This window comes from Hipposideros armiger, unplaced genomic scaffold (genome assembly GCF_001890085.2).
Source record: "Hipposideros armiger isolate ML-2016 unplaced genomic scaffold, ASM189008v1 scaffold_816, whole genome shotgun sequence".
Lineage (NCBI taxonomy): Eukaryota > Metazoa > Chordata > Mammalia > Chiroptera > Hipposideridae > Hipposideros > Hipposideros armiger.
In genome coordinates, this window is record NW_017732166.1 from 537,749 (window position 1) to 558,824 (window position 21,076).

Here is a 21,076-nt window from a genome sequence, read left to right on the forward strand (position 1 = left end):
GGACCCCTCATCTGCCTACCTCTCCTGGGAAGCCTTTTCTAACTCTGTGGGTTACTCCCACAGGGTCTTCCCTCTGAATAACATATCCAAGTAGCACCCTTTTCTTTTGCAATAAATCTATCCACTAAGCCTTCTTGTCTGTGCGTGGATTCCCAGTTCCCTGGCCAAGTGCTTGGCACGTCATAGGTGGTCAGTAAAAAGAGAGTGAAATGAACCAAATGGACTTAGATATGGGTTTTAAAGTATTTCCCATATCTACTATTCTTGTGAACATATTTTATGTAGATAATGTTGTTATTTGAGTTATTTTCCCAAATCATATGAGCATAAAAACTTATATCTATGACTAAAATTTCAGTTTTCCCATATTATGCTGAATCATATTTTAAACCTCATTCAGATTCCCTAATTCAGAAATTATGATTTTTGGATCTAGTTTGACTAATGCTTACCTGAGTAGTTACATTTGAGGATAAAGGGGACTTGTGAATATATGAGAAATTTAAACAAGATTTCAAAAGTGTGTTTACCTTAAATTACAGACATCAGTTCTTTTCAAATCCTAGTATTGTTTGTACAGAAACAAGTAATGTGCTAATCAAAAATTAGTTGTACCCGGATCCAAGATGGCACAGTAGATAAATGCTGTGCATGCCTCCTTGCCTGACCACATCAGAATTACAACTAAGTTGTAGAACAATCAACTTGGAGAATCATCTGAAGTCTAGCTGAACAGAAGTTTTATAATTAAGGATGCAAAGAAGAAGCCATATCGAAACTGGTAGGTGGGGCAGAGATGTGAAACGGGCTACCCCAAACTCTGTGTGGTGCATAAAAATTCAGAGGGACATCTTGGCCACAGAGGTTCCCCATAGAAGAGCAAGGGACCCCATCCCCACACCATACTCCCAAGCCCAGAGTATTGGTGCCAAGAAGAGTAGCCCCACAACATCCAGATGTGAAAAACACTGGGGATTCCGACTGGGTGGGACAGAAGGCTACAATAAACCCAGTCATCCTCTTAAAGGGCCCACACAGACTCGCTCATAGGCACTCACCCTGGGCTCCAGTGGAGAGACAGTGACTCGAGTGCCATTAGAGAAATATGGGGCACAGACTGGGGTGTGTGGCTTCAAGTAAGGGCTGGAAGATAGTTGCCACAGTCCCTGTGTGGGGTCCTTCTCCCGTGCAGCTGGCAGGCAGGCGCTATCTTTGCTGTGCCATCTTTCCTGTGTTGAGCCCTCCCTAACGCCCATGGCCAAATTTAAATCTAGATAGGCCTGGTGAGCTCCACTTCTTCCACCCTGGTGACTTACTGAGACCCCACCACACACAGCTCCGTACTACACGAGGCTTTGTCAGCAGCTGAACCGTACAAGAGCTGGCAACTAGCAGCAGGCCTCAGTGTGTCCTGGCTTATTTGAAGTTACCCCACACCAGGCACTGGTGGCACCTGTCCTCAGTTCATAACGAGGCCTCTCCCATAGGCCTCTCCCAAAGGTCCAGCACAGACAGTGACCAACCATGAATTGCTTTGTCACTTCTACCAGGTAGTACCCGGCTGGTTACAGGCAGTGGCTGACCTGAGCCTGCACCAAGGCCTGTCCCAAGAGGCCTCAAAACCAACATACTTGGTGGTTGGCTTCAGACCATAGCAGAGCACCACGTAGCCCCACAAGAGGCACACTCAAAGGGCAGTCTCAATAGGCACCAGAGCCTGCTTCAGTGAATCCCGCTCCAAGTGATCAGCCCCACCCTACCCTGCAGCCCATAAGATGTGGACATGGCCAAACCCCACAACCAATCAGCCTAAGGGTCAGTCCCACCCACTAATGTGCCAATAGCAATCAAGGCTCAACTATAACAGGAGGGCACACACACCCCACACAAGGGACACTTCCTATAGTACCCAGCACAGGTGACCAAGGAGACTGTGCCACTGGGCCCCACAGGGTAGCTACTACATAAGGCCACCTGGCAAGACTGGGAGACATAGTAGGTCTACCTAATACATAGAAACAAACATAGACAGCCAAAATGAAGAAGCAAAGAAATACATCCTAAGTAAAAGAACAAGAGAAAACTCCAGAAAAAGAACGAAATGAAAGGGAGGCAAGCCACCTATCAGAGACAGAGTTCAAAACATTGGTTATAAGGATGCTCATCAACAAAGTCATAATAAGCATTAAAAAAGACATAGAAACCATAAAAATGAACCAGTCAGAGGTGAAGATTACAATGACTGAAATGAAGAATGTACTAGAGGGAATCACCAGCAGACTAGATGAAGTAGACGATTGAATCAATGATTTGGAAGACAAGGTAGTAGAAAACACCCAATCAGAATACAAAAGGAAGAAAGAATTTTTAAAAAATGAGGATAGTTTAAGAGACCTCTGGGACAATAGCAAGCATAACAACATTCACATCATAGGGGTACCAGAACAAAAAGAGAGAAAGCAAGGGATTGAGAACATGTTTGAAGGAATAATGACTGACAACTTCCCTAACCTGGTGAAGGAAATAGACATACTAGTCCAGGAATTGCAGAATCCCAAACAAGATGAACCCAAATAGGCCCACACCAAGACACATCATAATTAAATTGGAAAAGGTTAAAGACATGAAAGAATCCTAAAAGCAGCAAGAGAAAGACAACTAGTAATTTATAAGGGAGCTCCCATAAGATTTTCAGCTGATTTCTCAACAGAAACTTTGCAGGCTAGAGGGATTGGCATGAAATATTCAAAGTGGTGAAAAACAAGGATCTACAACCAAGACTACTGTACCCAGCAAGGTCATCATTTAAAATCAAAGGACAGATAAAGAACTTCCCAGACAAGAAAAGCTAAAGGAGTTCATCACCACCAAACTAGTATTACCAGGAATGTTAGAGGCACTTTTTTAAGATGATAAAAAATATGAATAATAAAATGACAATAACTACATATCTATCAACAATTACTTTCAATTTAAATGGATTAAATGCAATGATCAAAAACATATCATAGTTGAATGGGTAAGAAAACCAAACCCTTACATGTGCTGGCTACAAGAGACACTTCAGATTGAAAGACACACAGACTGAAAGTAAAGGGATGGGAAAAGTTACTTCCTGAAACTGGAAAAAAAATCCTGGGGTAGCAATACTTATACCACACAAAGTAGACTTGAAAGTAAAGTCTATAATAACAGACAAAGAAGGACCCAGTAATCTCACTTCTGGGTATTTATACAAAGAAACCCAAAACGCTATTTCAAGGTGATGTGTGCATCTGTATATTCATTGCAGCATTATTTACAGTAGCCAAGATGTGGAGGCAACCTGGATGTCCATTGATGAATGAATGGGTAAAGAGGAAGTGGTACATATATATGAGTACAATGGAATACTGCTCAGCCATTGAAGGGAATGGGTTCTTGCCATGTGCAGCAGCATGGATGTACCTGGAGAGTATTGTGCTAAGCGGAGTATGTCAGACACAGGAAGACAGATGCAATGTGATTTCACTTATATGTGGAATCTAAAGAACAAAATAAACAAAACAGAAACACACTCATAGATACAGAAAACAACTTGATGATTGCCAGATGGGAGAGGGTTTGGGGATGGGTGAAAACAGGAAGGGATTAAGAAGTACAAATTGGTTATTACAAAGTAGTCATGGGGATGTAGGATACAGCACAAGGAATATAGTCAATAATATTGTAATAACTATGTATGGTGTCACATGGGTACTAGATGTATCAGGGTGATAGATGGGAGGGGAGTTGGGGGAGGTGAAAAAGGTGAAGGAATTAAGTACAAATTGGTAGTTACAAAATAATCATGGGAATGTAAAGTAAAGCATAGTTAATATAGTCAGTAATATTGTAATAGCTATGTATACCCTGTTTTCCCGAAAATAAGACCTAGCCAGAAAATAAACCATAGCGTGATTTTAGGTGCCAAAATATGGCACCTTGGCATACTGAATATTTTAAGCTGAAGGGATTTGTGGAAAAGGCACCCTTCTCCCGGAAACAGGTCATAAAACCCTCATGTGAGGGGTGCATGCCCTCCATATCCTGGAGGAATCATGCTATGGCTTATTCTCTGGCTAAGTCTTATTTTTGGGGAAACACGGTTGTGCTAGGTGAGTACTAAACTAGTCAGGGGGATCACTTCTTAAATTATACAAATGTCTAACCATTGTGCTGTACACCTGAAATTAATACAAACTGACATTGATATTAACTAATTGAAACATTTCAAAAGGGGAGGGGAAAAGTGAAGGGGAATAAAAGGTTCAAATGTACAGGTATAAAACAAGTCATGGGAATGTCACGTACAGCACAGTAATAATATTGATAGTATCATATCAGATGGTTGCTGGACTTATGGTGATCAGTTCTTTGGGTATATAAATGTTGAACAGCTATGGTTTTTTTTCAGGTGTAAAAAAATTAGTTGTGTCTGCTCACTGAAACAGAGAATAGATTGTTGGTTGCCAGAGGTAGGATTGGGGAATGTATGAAGGGGGTCAAAAGGTACAAATTTCCAGTTACAAAGTAAATAAGTCATGGGATGTAATGTACAACATGGTGACTGTAGTTAATAACAATGTATTGCATATTTAAAAGTTGCTAAGAGCGTAGATCTTAAAAGTCTTCTCAAGTAGAAGTTTGTAACTGTATAATGATGGATGTTAACTGAACTCATTTTGCAATATATACAAATATTGAAGAATTATGTTGTACGCCTGAAGTGAATATAATGTTATACAGTAGTTCCCCCAACCTGCGATTTCACTTTCTGTGGTTTCAGTTACCCATGGTCAATGGTAGTCTGAAAATATTAAATTGAAAATTTGAGAAATAAACAATTCATAAGTTTAGACTTGTGTGCCTTTCTGAGTAGTACGATGAAATTTTGCCATCCTCCATCCCACCTGGGATGTGAGTCTTTGTCCTGCATAACCATGCTGTCGATGCTCCCGCCTGTTACCATTTAGTGGCCATCGGGGTTATCAGATCAACTATCTCGGTTTTGCAGTCCTTGTGTTCAGGTAACCCTTATTTTACTTAATAATAGCCCCAAGGAGCAAGAGTAGTGATCTGGCAATTCGGATATGCCAAAGAGAAACCAAAAAGTGTTTCCTTTAAGTGAAAAGTATAGTACAGTAAGATATTTAGAGAAAGAGAAAGACCACATTCACATAACTTTTATTACAGTATGTTATAATTGTTCTATTTTATTATTGTTCATCTTTTACTGTGCCTAATGTATAAATTAAATTTTATTACAGGTATGTATTTATAAGATCAAAACATATTATATATAGGGTTCAGGACTATCTACAGTTTCTGGCATCCACTGAGGGTCTGGGAACATATCCTTCTGTGAATAAGTAGGGCCTACTCTATGTCAGTTATAACTCAATTTAAAAAGTTAATTGCATCTGTTTAAGAAGGTTTGCCAGACTTTCTTTCCTAAGGACTATAATTTTGTTACTTTATATGTGGTTTAAAGTAATAAACTAAATTTCCTTACAAATAATTTCTATTCTACACTAATTCAGTTTGAGTAACCTAAATCATGAAGAAGTTTACTAAATATGTATATGCATAATTTTGTTTTATGTATAATTAAATAAACAATTGTATCATTTATAAATGTTCCCTGGAAGTTTCCCTTTTGTTTCCTGCAGAAGATACAGGTCTGGGTGAGCAGGCCACGTGCTTCAGTAGCATGGCCTGAGTTCTTGTCTCTGTCAGTGCCCCAGAATGAGTCAAAGGACCATTATTTCTACCTTTGATTTCCCTTCTTTTTTTTTTCTTTGACTTAAGCAACAGACATTTATTTCTCAGATCTGGAAGCTGAGGATTCCAAGGTCAGAGTGCTGGCAGATTCCATTCCTGGTGAGGACCCTCTTCCTGGCTTGGACACAGCTGCCTTCTTTTTGTGTTTTCACATGGCAGAGAGAAAAATAAGAGGTGGAGGGGTGGAGGTGGCAGGTTTCCCTTCTTTTAAGCAAAGTTAACAACACTGACATACATATGAAAGTGCTATTTTTGAAAATATAAAACTATTCAGCCACATTTTAAAATAGAGTTAAAACTTTTTTTTTTGCTATATTTGTAATGATTTGTTTAATTATAAAAGGTCCACATTAATAGTTTCCAGGTAGATCAATGACTTTTTAAAATCTGCCTGTTTGGGATGAAACTATATACCATCCCTATAATCTCCACAAATCTGGGAACTTAGGTCAACTTTAACTTTGTTACCAAAGCAGAGGGCTGGATGAGTAAACAGAAATGCCTGTGATGTTATAAAATGATAAACATTTAATTAAAGACATTGTTCACTCAACTGCATCACTTAGTTTCCTATCTTTTGGAGAAGCATAGAATATTCATTTAATGTTTATTTTTGTCAGCTAAATTCATTTTCTCCCCATTTGAAACTAAAAGAGTTATGTATTTATTGCTAAAATGGTCCCCTACCAGGTCAACCTTCTTTGTCGGATTACTATGAATTCTAGAATTTCAAAGTTAATTTTTTATCAGAATGTTTTGAATATTTTCATATAAAATTGAATATTCAATATTGAAAAAACAAGAAAATAAGGAAGTTATTAGCTCTAAAGAGAGCTACATTTCTAGTAGGCATATATTAAAATATGGAGTGTTAAACTTTATTAGCTAATAAAAATACTAGCATTATAATAAAGATTAACAAGGAAGCTGAAATACTTTAAGAGGCCCTTCAAGTCTGCCTATATAAGAGGGAAATGGAGGAAAGTGAGCAAAAACGGCAAAAAATCTCAATACTTGAGATTGTGGATACATTTGTACATTTACCTAGTGTAGTTACAACTAGAGCAGGCCAAGTATATTAATGCTTTTTATTTATTTTGATGGAAAAATCTTGCATCTAGCATGGGTTTGTTCAGTTTGTCAAAAAGAGATCAGAAAAATCTCCCCCTTTTTAATATGTGTGTGTAAATTAAGCCCCCTTTGCAGATAAATTGCTCATAATTAGCCATGTGGTCCTGCCAGGGAGGTAAAGAACAATTAGTTATCAAAATCAGTGAAGTAACCCTCTTTTGAGTACAGAAGACATTTTGGGGGGGGACTTGAGCTAAATAGAATAAATAGAAGGTTGAACTCATAAAATAGCTTTGAAAGATATAGTGATTTTTTTTTATAGCAGGGAAGAAAGGCTAAATTAAGCTTTCCCTTAGCTGGACTTATTCTCTGTTTTAGTTTAACGTCAGTGGCCTTAAAGAAGACTTTGTATTGGGCAGACCATAGTTCTAATATTGCTTTATCTTTAAACTGAAAGGTCCTAAATATGCACAAAAACTTTTATCTAGTGCTTTCTTCTTCTTAATTTAGTTGTTAATACTGCTTTATCATATTTTCTAAATTAACTTGAAGGGAAAAGTTCATGACACCTTTCATCCTTCTGGCTGTGTGCAGTATATTTGCAGTTGTACCCAGACATGGCTAGACACTATGCTCCACACCTGCTCTCTTATTTTCTTGTAACCTCTTCTTGCTCACCCACGCCCTCTGTTTTTACCTCTGTCTCTGTCTTTCTGTATCTTTCACAATATTTTTCTTATTTTTGGGTTACCATACCTATAGTCTATGGGTTTAAAATATTACTAGTACAAATTTATATTTGAATAGATTGTATAGAAATATGCTAGACACTAAAAAATTTATCTAGATTAAGATAAACTACAATCTTATAGAAAACATGGGCTTAGTTCTTGAACAAAAATCATATAGGATTACAAGCTTTACATGTAATTACATGCTGTTCATGTTACAGAGGCAAGCTGAGCGTTTTATCTTTGAGCAGGGAAATTTGCAGAACAAAACTTTTGCATAAAGCCAAATTGTGTTTGCATAGCTAGGACTGACACTTGGACAGAAGTTAGATATTGATCATTATTGTTAATATAGGTGTTTTTCCTTAATAAAGGAAATTCTTAGAGACTAGAACCCTTACAAGTTTAAATCAACCAGGGTGATTTATTTTTAGAATGAATAATACTCAGAACTTCAATTATATTTTTAATTAAACATTTTATTTTTAGATAATTGTATATTTGCATGTAGTTATAAGAAATAACAGAGAGAGATCATTTGCATCCTTTGTAACCAGTTTCCCCCAGTGTTAACATCTTGTAAAATTGTAGTACAATATTAAAACCAGGGTATCAACATTGATACAGTCAAGATACAAAATAATTCCATCACCACAGGAATCACTCAGTTTGCCCTTTTATAACTGTATCAACTTCTCTTCCCCTCTTTCCTCCTATCCTTAAACCCCGGCAACCACTAATATGTTCATTTCTTTTGGGATATTTGTTGTGTGTATAAATAGTTCATTCCTTTTAATTGCTGAATGGTATTCTATGGTTTGGATTTAACAGTTGTTTAACCATTCACTTATTGATGACATTTAGGTTGTTTCTATTGGGTGCTATTATGAATTAAACTGCTGTGAACATTCGTATATAGGTTTTTGTATAAACATAAGTTTTTATCTCTTTAGGATAAATGTCCAGGAGTGCATTGGGTTGTATAGTAGATGCATGTTTTTGTTTTTTGTTTTTTAACTGCCAAACTTGTCCAGAGTAGCTGAGCAATTTTGCATTCCCACCAGCAATGTATGAACAATCCAGTTTCTCTGCATCCTCACCAGCATTTGGTGGTGTTACTATGTTCTTTTTTAGCCATTTTGGTAGTGTAGAAGCACCTCATTGTAGTTTTACTGGGCATTTTCTTAGTGGCTAATGATGTTGAACATCTTTTGTTTATTTGTCATTTGTATATATCTTCTGTGAATTCTCAGTTCATAACTGTTGTCCATGTTCTGATTTGAATTGTTCATTTGTTTTACATTGCAGCTTTCAGAGTTCTTAATGTAGTCCAGATCCTAGTCCTTTCTTGGATGTTTAGTTTGCAAATATTTTATCTCTGTAGCTTGTCTTTTCACCCTCTTACAGGGTTTTTCTCAGAGCAGTTTTTCTTTTTTTTTAGTTTTGATGAAGTCCACTTTATCAATTTTTTTTCTAATATGAATAAAATTGCTTTATCTCAAGTTTAAGTATTTTTTGCCAAGCGCTAGATAGTGAAGATTTTCTCCTACATATTTTTTCCTAAAAGTTTTATGGCTTTATAGTTTACATTTATGTTTATGATCCATTCTGAGTTAAATTTTTTATAAAGTGTGAGACTCAGTTTTAAACTCCTATTTTTCTGCCCATGGATGCCTAAAGGCTACTTCCTATATAGAATTGCTTTGGCACTTTTGTCAAAAATCAATTGGGGGCAGGCCGAGTGGCTCAGTTGGTTAAGAGCGTGAGCTCTGAGCAACAGGGTTGCCAGTTCAATTCCCACATGGGCCAGTGAGCTGTGCCTGAGCTGAGCTGCCAACAGGCGGCAGGATGGCTCATCTGGTGAGAGCCCATGCTCCTAACAACAAGGTTGCCAGTTCGACTCCCGCATGGGATGGTGGGCTATGCCCACCTGCAACTAACATTGAACAATGTATCTGGAGCTGAGCGGCCACGAGCTGCCATCATGGCGATTGGACTTGGAGCTGAGCTACCTGCACCCTCCACAACTAAGACTGAAGGACAACAACTTGGCTGTTCCCCTTCCCCAATTCCCCAACACTGTTCCTTTTCCCCAATTCCCCAGTAAAATCTTTATTTAAAAAAAATCAATTGGGAATATCTGTGGAATCTATTTCTGGGGTTTTTTATTATGTTTTATTGATCTACATGTCTATTTCTCAATCAATACCACACACAGTATTGATTATTGTAACTACTCATATATAGTGTTAAAATGGTGTAGTCATTCTCCCCACTCTATTCTTCTTTTTAAAAATTGTTTTAGATATTCTAGTTCCTTTGCTTTCTCATATAAATGTTATTTACTTTTTCCCAGTTTTATTAAGGTGTAATTGGCAAATAAAAATTGTATATTTTTAAGGTATACAAGGTGATGATTTGATATACGTATATATTGTGAAATGATTACCACAATCAAACTACTTAACACAACCCTCACCATACATTGTTAGCTTTGTGTGTGTGTGTGTGTGTGTGTGTGTCTGTTGAAGACAAGATCTACTCTCAGCAAAGTTCAATTATAAAATATAATATTCTTAACTATAGTCACCATGCTGTACATTGGATCTTCAGAATTTATTCATCTAATAACTGAAAATTTATATTGTTTTACCAACATCTCCCTATTCCCCTACCCCACAGCCCCTGGCAACCACAGTTCTAACCTCTATTTCTAGGAGTTCGACTTTTTTTAGATTCCACATATAAGTGAGATTGTATAGTATTTATCTTTCTGTGTCTGGTTTATTTTACTTAGCATAATGTCCTCCAGGTTCATCCATATCCATGTTGTTGCAAATGGCAGGATTTCCTTCTTTTTATAGCTAAATAATATTCCATTTTATGAGTGCGTGAATGAGTGTGTGTGTGTGTGTGTGTGTCACATTTTCTTTATGCATTCATCTATCAACAAACAAATGTTTTTCCTATATCTTGGTTATGAAGAATAATGTTGCAAGGAACGTGGGATTGCAGATCTCTTCAAGATCCTGATTTCATTTCCTTTGGATAAATACCCAGAAGTAGGATTGTTGGATCATATAGTAGTTCTGTTGTAAATTTTTTGATGAATCTCCCTACTGTACCGGTTTGCATTCACATCAAGTGTACAGACTTCCCTTTTCTCCACACCCTCAACAACACTTGTTATTGCTTGTCTTGTTGATGATAGCCATTATAGCAGGTGTGATGTAGTATCTCATTATGGTTTTGATTTGCATTTCCCTGATGATTAGTGATGTTGAGCATCTTTTCATGTATATGCTAGTTATTTGTATGTCTTCTTTGGAAGCATGTCTATTCAGATCCTCTGCCCAGTTTATTTGTTTTTTTACTATTGAGTTGTATGGGTTCTTATATATTTTGGATATTAATCCCTTATCAGATACATGGTTTGCAAACCTGGCTGGAGCTGAGTCATGGACTGATTTAGGGTCCACAGCTGGGACTGAGATTGGCAGGCCTGTTACCTGAAGCACAAGGGGGCATGGTTCTTGCCAGGTCCTCTGGAAGGCGGTGCTGATGGAAGGACCAAGAACAAATGGGACTTGCAGCCCAATTCAAAGGTAATGAGATTGGTTTTCAGGTCTGTAGCCAGGACCACAAATGGCATGTCTGCCACCTAATCATAGACCTGCCTTCTCAAAATGTCCCTCCTCAGCTTGGGATTCCAGGGTTTTGCAACCTCCTACCTGAATCTCAGTGTTCCCACAAAGGCATTTTTGTTTATGGATGGCTGCCAAATTATTGTTGGTGTGTGTGGGGGGTGGGGGGGTCCTCCTATTCTGCCATCTTGGTGATGTCCCATATAAGCTTGAGTATACTGCAAAAAATCTTGCTGGGATTTTGATGGGAATTACTTTAAATCTATGTATCCATTTAGGGAGAGTTGGTATCTTTATGGCACTGAGTCTTTCAATTGGTAAATATGGTATGTCTCTCCATTTGTTAAGATCTTTGATTTATTTCATCAGTGTTTTATAGCTTCAGCATACAAGTCATGTACATGTTGTGTTAAATTTACATCGAAAATTTTTTGTTGTTTTTTGTTTAGTTTTGAAGTTATAAATGATTTAGATCTTTATTTTTGGTGCCCAAATGTTCATTGATAGTATATAGAAATACATTTTATTTTTGTGTATGCTATAACCTTGCTGAATTCACTTATTAGTTTTATGAATTATTTTGTTGCTTCCTTGTAATTTTCTACATGAGCAATCATGTCATCTGCAAATAGGGATAATTTTATTCTTTTTTTATCTGTATGTCTTTTTTTTTTCTTATCTTATTGCACTGGCAAGAACTTCTAGTCCTATGTTGGACAAAAGTGGTGAGAGCACACATAATTACTTTGTTTCCCATCTTAGGTGGAAAGCATTCATTCTTTCACCATTAATTATAATAATAGCTGTAGGATTTTGGTAGATGCTCTTTATGAAATTTAGCAAGTTCTCTATTTATAGTTTTCTGAGTTTGTTATTATGAATGAGTGTTGAATATTATAAAATGTTTTTTCCTCATTGATGAGATCATATAACTTTTCTTCTTTCGTCTTTAAAGTGATGGAAGTGATTTTCAAGTATCAAACAAGCCTGGAATTAACCTCACTTTGTCATGTTGTATAATTCCTTTTATGTATTTGAATTCTATATGCTAATATTTTGCTAAGGATTTTTTCATCTATATTCCTGAGATATGTTGCTCTGTAGTTTTCTGTTTTCCTTTTCTTTCTCTCTCTCCTCTCTCTTTTTCTTTCTTTTTTTATTTATTTATTTTTTTTACTGTCTTTGTCTAGTTTTTGTATCAGGGTAATACTAGCTTTATAAAATGAATTGGGAAGGGTTTCCTCCTCTTCTGTTTTTTGAAAGAGATTGTATAGAACTGGGTATATTTGATAGAATTCTCCAGTAAAACTTTCTGGACCTAGAGATATCTTTTTGGGAATTTTTAAATTACATTGTCATATTCCTTACTAGTTATAGGTCTGTTAGACTATTCTATTTCTAATTGTCCAAATTGTGGTAGTTTGTGTTTTTGAGGAATTGGTCCATTTCATCTGAATTGTTAAAATGTTTGTATGTAGAGTTGTTCATAGTAGTCCCTTACTAGCTTTGTGATAGTCTGTAGTAATGTCCTCTGTTTCATTCTTGATACTGACAATTTGTGTCTTCTTTGTTTTTTCCTTTGTCAGTCAGTGTTATTCATCATATCAAAAACCAACTCTTCATTGCATTTTTTCCCCTCCATTGTTTATGTTTTCAGTTTCATTGATTTCTGTTATTATTTTCTTCTATTTGCTCTGGGTATATTTTGCTCTTTTTTTTCCCCTAGGTGTTTAAAGTAGGAGCTGATTTTAGACTTTTCCTCTTTTCTAATTTAAGCTTTCAGTGATATAAGATTTCCTGTCTGTATTGCTTTAGCTGTTTCCCACAAATTTTGATATATTAAATTTTTATTTTCACTGAATTCAATGCTTTGGGGTTTTTTGTTTTGTTTTGTTTTGTTTTTTTAATTTTCTTTGACACTCCCTCTTTGGCCCATGGATAACTTAGAAGTGTATTGTCTTTCATGTATTACAGAATTGTACACCTGAAATCTATGTAACTTTAATAACAATTGTCAACCCAATAAACTTTAACTTAAAAAAAAAAGAAGTGTATTGTTTTGTTTCCAAGTGTTTGGAGATTTTCCTGTTATCTTTCTCTTTATTCCACTGTGATCAAAGAACACACTTTATATGATTTCAGTTCTTTTAAATTTGTTGAGATTTGTCTTATGACCCATAATGTGGTCTCTTGGAATATGTTTTGTGGGCTCCTGAATAGAATATATATCCTGCATCTACAAAAGTTATTTAGATCCTGTGGATTGATTGATTGATTGATTGATTGATTGACTGATGGATGCTGCACTCCTCTGTATCCTTGCTGATATTCTGTCTAGTTTGTTCTGTCAAATGTTGAGAGAGGGATATTGTAGTCTCCAACTTTAATTGTGGATTTGGTGACTTTTCCTTCCAGTTTCATTAGTTTTTGCTTCATGTATTTTGAATCTATGTTGTTTGGTGAATATTTACATTTAAGATTGCTATGTCCTCTTGGTGGATTGAACCTTTCATCATTATTTATGTCCTTCTCTGTCTCTGATCATTTCTTTGCTCTGAAGCCTGCTTCATTTGATATAAGTACTCCTCTTCCACTATATTTGTATTAATGTTTACGTAATATACATTTTCCCATCCTTTCATCCTACTTATATCTTTATATTTGAAGTGAATTTTTTTAGACAGCATGTAGATAGATTCTGTTATATAATCCACTCTGCTAATCTCTGTCTTTTTTTTTGGTTTATTTTGACCATTTACACTTAATCATTATTGATATGTTAGGATTTAAGTCCACCTTTATATTTTTTATTTTTTGTTCTCTCCTTATATCCCTTTCCTCTCCTCATTTATAATATGATTGTCTTAAATATTTCCTGTGCATACATTTAGAACCATATTACACAGTATTATAACTTTGCTTCAATCCAAATAAAATTTGAAAACTCAAAAGAGTAAGAAAGCCTATTGCGTTTGCCAATTTTTTTTTTCATTTTTCTTTCCACAGATCTTGAGGTTCTGTTCATTGTTTATTCAGTCTGTTTTCTTTGTTGTTCATGTTGGTTAATTTCTATTATTTTATCTTCAGGTTCACTAATTCTTTTCTCTGTCCCCCTCCATTCTGCTGTTGAACCCATTCATTGAGTTTTTTATTTTTATGATAGTATTTCTTAGTTCTGCAATTTCCATTTAAAAAATATTTCTTTGCTAAGACTTTATATTTCTTTCTAATTTTTTGTCTTGTGTGCATTTGTAATTTTCATTGAAGAATATTTATAATGGCTGCTTTAGAATCTTTGTCAGATAATTCTAGCATCTGTGTCATCTGGCAATCTGTGTATTTTGGATATTATTGTATGAACTTATGAATTTTATTTAAACGTATTTTTGGTGTCTTTGTGACACTGTTCTCAGAGAAATGGAGGGCCTGTTACTGCCAGGTGGAGGTAGAAGTTCAGATACCCCACTTGTCCTCCATTGATACCTAAGAGGGAAATGACTCCTTTTTTACTGCTGGACATATGTGAGTTTCAGCTTCCTGCGAGGCTTCCACTGACATCACCCTGGCTGGGAGGGCCAGGTGTGCTTTGTTACTGTTCCCCATGTGGCTTCCACTGACAACACTGGAAGAAGGTAGTGGGTGGAGCAAAAGGTGGCCTCAGTAACGCTGGGTAGTGGTAAAAGTCCGGGCTCTCTGCTACACCTGTTCTGATTCTATGCCAGAGTGGTGAGTAGGGATGTTTGGTTACTAATGTTAGGTGGGGGTGAAAGTCCAGGGCCCCAAGTGGTCTCCACTGTCTCTATGTATATATGTGTGGGGGGGAGGGGCTCATTACAAGCCTGCAGTGATGAGAGTCCCAACACCCTATTCTGCTCTCTATCACACCACCCTAACTGGGCTATGGAGACTCCTCACTACTACCTGATGAAGGTGGAAGTCTGGGCTCCCCGCTTGCTCTTTGCTGGCGTGCATGGTGATGGGTCACAGTTTCCATGTGATGTTTGCCTAAAGTAGAGCAGTTATTTTCTAAAAGTTTTCTGTCTCTCTAGGCTGCTCCATCCCTAGTCCTTTGGTTAAAGAGAATGAGGTTTTATATGGGGCTTTTTTTATCTGTACCTATTACTGCTTCCAGGTTGCCAGGTTCTTCAGTTCCAAGTCTGGGATATAAGAGGCAAAAAGAAAATCCAAGAACTCATCACTGTGCTGTTCCTTAGATTCCAAGAACCCTAGGTCCTTGCTGGTCTGCCTTCTTCTCTCCACCTTTCAGTGTCTTCTTATATTTAGTTTATATATAATATCAGATGTGTTAGTTGTCCTTAACAAAAGAAATAGGGGCAAGTATGTCTACTCCATCTTTCCAGAAGTGGAAGTCCTAACTTTTTTCTTAATGTTAAGCAGCACTACCTGATTTTGAGGCAAGAGTATTAGAGTCTTCTGAAACCTTATGTCTGACAGGAAGCAGGAGAATTCGTCTGTTATATTCCCAGACTTCTTTTCTTCTTAAATGTGAGGCATTTCGGTGACTATGGTCCATTCGAAAGCATTCCTTGGGCATTTGATGTCATGTTATTTGAAAGATTAGAGTGTCAGAATGTCTGAAGATTTTATTTGTAAATAACATTTATTTCAATGTCAGGGTACTTCTTTGAGCCTGTTGATAGTCTTTGCTCACTCCTTGCATTTCTCCCTGAAGCTTCCGAAGGCCATCATCTAACAGAGTAGGAGGACCTGAGGGAGCTCAACCCCAGGCGCATAGATGGGTGGCCTTCTTTCATTATCCCTTCTCCTGACACAGGACTTGCGCTGGAAAAGTAAAATCAGATCCATTGACAATCACTTTTGAGCATGTGAGGGCAGCTGTCACTCGGTGGGCTGGCTAGGTTTTATCTGTCTATAGTAGGCAAGTCATTGTGTTTTGTATTCCTGATTTAGCAAGAACATGAGGGGAATCCAGCTTTGCAAATAAGCTGTTGTATATCTTTCTCTTTTCCAGGCAAATGCTTGTTATCCCGAATGGAAGCTGCCCTGTTATTCTGAACACTTATTTTTGTGAAAAAGTTGTTGCCAAAGAAGATTCAAGAACAACACATGAAGTGCACGATTGGAACACATCCCTTCCAAGAAGAAGCATCACTTTGGCCCAGATGTTCAGATTTGAAAGTTTAACAAATAATTCACCTGAAAGCCAGGTAAACTCTCATTGGCTTAGATGTTTTGTGCTTTGTAATAATATTGGATTTGAAAGGGTTTTAGTGTAAGTGAAGATGTTTACCCTTGGTCTTCCTCTAGATATTCAGGAAATATATATGCTAGTGCATCTTGTTATACTTAAAGAAATTATAGTTCAGATCAGTATTTACTTGTGGTCTTTTTATAGTATTTCATCTTTTTAATTATGTATTAATCTTTATTGAAATATCTGAGTTTTTTCTGCTCTCATCTTATAATTGTCTAAGTTTTTTGTTTAAGCCCTCATTTATTAAAAAAGAATCAAGTCTTTTTTCACAATATCTGTCTCCTTTGGGATAAAAAGAGCTGCATAAACTTGAGATTATAAACTGGAAATTGTTTTTTTGGAATTTTATTGGCCCTAAGCCATGATCATCTGACAAGATAAATTTAGGGAACCACTAAACTCCATTTGCAGTGGGCATGAAGGACACTCCTAGGACCAGTCCAAGGTATGTGGCTCCCAGTGCACTTCCCTCAGAGTCACCAACTTACCTGAATCAGCACTGAATGGAATGCTGAAACTGACAGATAGTGTTAGGAAAAATAAGAAAGATTGAAAGTAGACAAACTTCCTTCCTGTTTTGTATATGTGTAATCAAGCGGATTCTCCCTTTCAAAACAACTGTCTGAAGAGAATTATGCAAAAAATGGTGGCTCTCTAATCAATTTAATTGTACCAGATTTAAAATATGGCACAAAATACAATATTGCTTTAAATTCATGAGATATGTTTTCATCAATATTGATGATTAAGCTGCAGTATAGAACAGTAGTTAAAAGTATGTGCTTTGGAACCAGGTGTTCTGGTTCAGTACTGCCTCAGCCACCTTCTTCTAAGTGACCTTGGGCAAAATATTTAACTTCTCTGTGTCTCAGTATTCTTATCTATAAATGGTGATAATGATATAATCTACCTCCTTGGTTTGTTGTAAGGTTAAATACATTTGTTACATAAGCACAATATGTAAAGAAAAGTACCTGGAATGTAGGAAGTACTCTAGAAGTGTTGTTTTCTAATTATGATATTTAATATTATTTTAAAGGTTTGTGGGAAACTACATGAGCTTGTAAAGTGCCTAGCCTAATAGATTGCACATAACATGCACTAAATAATATGATTTAGTTTTATTAAACCCTAGTCATTCTTCTGTTTTGTTTTTTAGTTTATCCTGCTGGGCAAACCTCATAAAAGAAAAATTTTCTAAATTACCATGAGGTATTTTAATAGCAGGAATGTCTACATGTTTTCAAAATCCCAAGATGGTCTGTGCTTTCATTGAGAGGAAACACTCTTTGCCGTTTCCATGTTACTCTTGCTCACCTTGCCCTCCTCAGCAGCATTGGTTACCTGGCAGACATAGAGTTCCTTGCCATAGGTTTGTTTGTTTTAGATTTATGTTTTTTAAATTTATATTATGTTTTCTTTTTCTTTTAGTGTTCTGCATTTCCATCAGAGGATTCCCTAAGAATGTCATTATTTGGTATGTAAGTGTGCCATCATGAGTCAAACTGAAACTTTACCCTTTGTGTGACTTGGCCAGTTTATGTGTAGTGGTCTTACCACCATGGGAACAAACTGGACCCACAGACATGAAGCAGCAAAACAACACTCCTCAGCCCAAGCTCCTCTGAAGGATTCTCTCCTAGATGCAATAGAAAGCCAAAGAGCTGCCACATGGTTGGGAGTTGGGAGTCCCAGTGGTGGTGCAGAGTATACTCTCTTCCCTGTAGGTGTCAGCCAGGAAGAGGCTCAGCTGCTCCACCCAGCTCAGACCCACCTGAGTTTGGTGAGTGACAAGACACAGGCATGGGTACCCAGAGTCACTTAAAGAAAGCAGAGGCTCTTCTGGGAGCAATTTCTTGGCTGCATTCCCCATATACATGGGTTGTTTTTGTTTGTTTCTTTCTTGCATTAAAATTTGGGATCATGGTGTGACAAAGGAGTCTACCTGTGTATTTATAGAAAAAGTCCTTAATTTAATTTAAGGACTTTTAAAATAATTTACTTTGTTGCACTTACTTTTACCTTACTGATTCACGTTATTACAAATAACACAAACATAAGAAATATTGGTATTGTTGTAAAAAAGCCAAGACATGTGCTTACCACACCTAAAAAGATCACTGTCAAGTTTTATATCTCTTAAGTAAATGGCAATTAGTAAATCTGTAAATAAGCCTTTCACAGAGTGCTGTCTTAATCTACATCAGTGCTACCTGATAGAACTTTCTGCAATGATGTGAATGTCGTATATCTGCACTATCCAAGAATGTAGCCACTGAATACATATGGTTATTGAGCACTTGAAATATGGCTAGTGAGACTGAAGAACTAAATTTTATTTAATTTTTATTAACTTATTTTAAGTAGCCCCATCTAGCTAATGGCTACCTTGTTGGACAGTACAGCTAGATAGATACATGAACCAGGGCCAAACACATGATTCAGCGTACTTTGCTCATATGAACTGTGGGGGCGATGTCTTCTTTTCTTCTCAGAATTAGGCCCTTCCCGATTTCGTTTTTTCAAATAGCTGTAGACACATTGTTGACTTAAAAGTTTGTTTATTTATTTCTGTCAGAGCCTTGGCATAACCATTGGAGTTTGTCTTGCTTTCTGTGTTAAGTTGCCCTCAAGGCTGTAATATGGATTTACAACAGAATAGAAATTAAAAAAAAGGTGTTGGTTTATCAATAATTTTTTCTATCTACTCTTAATAAGAAAATACATACTGTATTAATAATTAACAATCATTCTGTTTTAATGGTGCCTTCTGATGCTATTCAGAAGGAGCAATAGGCAACAATTCTGGGTTAATTATAAATCTTCAAGTGGATGGCACTTGATTTGAAAGTGCTCTGGATTTCAAAAAGTCTCCTTTAGGTGTAGAGTTAGAGAATATTTCTTTTGGATTATAGAATTGTTTTATTTTGTTTGGAATGTGTATGTGTATAAAATCCATTATATCAGTTTTAAGGTTTTTACCATGACTTGTGCTCTAGACCAGGCTTGTACTCTTTGACTTAAATCTATGGTAAATCTAAACAGAATAAACTGGGACAGCTACAGTTTAGACAAAAGTTTCATTTTGCTTTGCTTTTTTTATGGTATGTTTACAGTGTTAGGTTTTGGAGAAGGGAATACTGAATAACTAGGCAATAAGTATCTTGGTAAAGCTTTCCCAGCCCAGCACACAGACTCTGAGGAGATGGGGACAGTGGGGACTGAGTCACAATCAGGAGAAGGCAAAATGAAACTGGCATAAGGTTGCTTCCTTCTGAGTAATCACAACATGCACTTTGAAGGTTGTCCCTCCAGCTTCTTCAGTGGCACTTGTTTTACTTGTTGAACAAAGAGAAGAAATTGGAAGCTGAAGTCTAGAAAATTGCTGCCAGTGGTTAGTATTATGAATGCTTTGGATTTGTACCTTAAAATACATACTAAGACATATCAAATGAGACTATGCTTGTGGTGGATTGAAGGAAGGCCAGTCATAAACCTCAAAAGCAAGAAAACAACATTCATTTATTCAGATATAATGAAATGCATTGTGTGTAGTTTGTTTCTTGTAGTGCACATGAGATTGTACAATGCTGAGGCTAAAGTCCCATTTCACAGATGAGGAAACTGAGCCTCAGAGAGGTTCTTACTTGCTGACAGTTACATGGGTGGACAAAAATAAAAATATAATGAGATATAGAATTCCAAAATGACAGGTTTGTAGAGAGTATTGATGCCAAAAAGGGAAAAAAATGAGTTAGAACCAAGCTGTGTTTAGATTAAGGCTGACTCAGGAGTCAAGTAATCCTGGGGCAGTGGAAGAAGTAAAAGTGCCCAGCCATGGGGAGAATTAATTGGACTGTGTAGAAAAATAAATTTTTGGACAAAGGGCCATGCATTTAGCATTGGGTTTGAGGACAAGTCTTCCGAAATGTCTTTTGGGTACAAAAATGTCTTATTGTGTAACTGATTATTAATATTTTCTGGATTCATTTGCTTAATAATCAGGCTCTCCAGTTTACAAATCAAATTAATATATAAGTAAAATTATACTTAACCCTCTACTAATTCTTTGCTAATGTGTATGTAAAGAAAAACAATAAAGTATCTGCCTTGGAGAATCATGTAACACTATATATTCTAATGTAGACTTTTCTATACATACACATGTAATGTGTATATAAGAGAAAACATTATTAGAAGACTTACGTATACAGCTTAGAAGATCCCTTTCTTTTCTGCTTGCAGTTTCTACCCATAACTTATTGACCATAGATAAATTTGAATGACCCAGTGTGCAACACATTTGAGTTATTCTTGTCCAGAGGCATAAGTGCAGCAGATACAGAAGGGAAATTGCACAATGACCCCTTACTACTGAAGGCAGTATTAGGTCTTCTCTCTTGTCATAATCTGCTTTACCCCAAATATCTTTCTAACTATCAGTAAACTGAAATACAATTTTGATCACTACGTGTTTTCTATAAAGTACCAAAAATTAACCATATCAGAAGATACAGTATAAACTTTGCCACAGTTTGCCACAAATGGTCAGTTGATTCCTGATGAAACACTTTATTTAGCACCTTGATCGT

The 21,076-nt window shown here is 36.6% G+C and overlaps 1 protein-coding gene across 1 annotated transcript in view; it reads left to right on the forward strand.

The window, feature by feature from the left end:
- The window catches only part of SPIDR (scaffold protein involved in DNA repair), a 351,985-nt gene extending 331,502 nt beyond the window's left edge, over positions 1–20,483 (forward strand). Inside the window, exons 10-12 of the mRNA XM_019628914.1 lie at positions 16,242–16,437; positions 17,916–17,961; positions 18,212–20,483. Coding sequence (XP_019484459.1) covers positions 16,242–16,437; positions 17,916–17,961; positions 18,212–18,309 — 340 coding nt within the window. The 3' untranslated portion in view covers positions 18,310–20,483. The remainder of the gene's footprint in view (positions 1–16,241; positions 16,438–17,915; positions 17,962–18,211) is intronic.
- Positions 20,484–21,076: the final 593 nt, after the last annotated feature.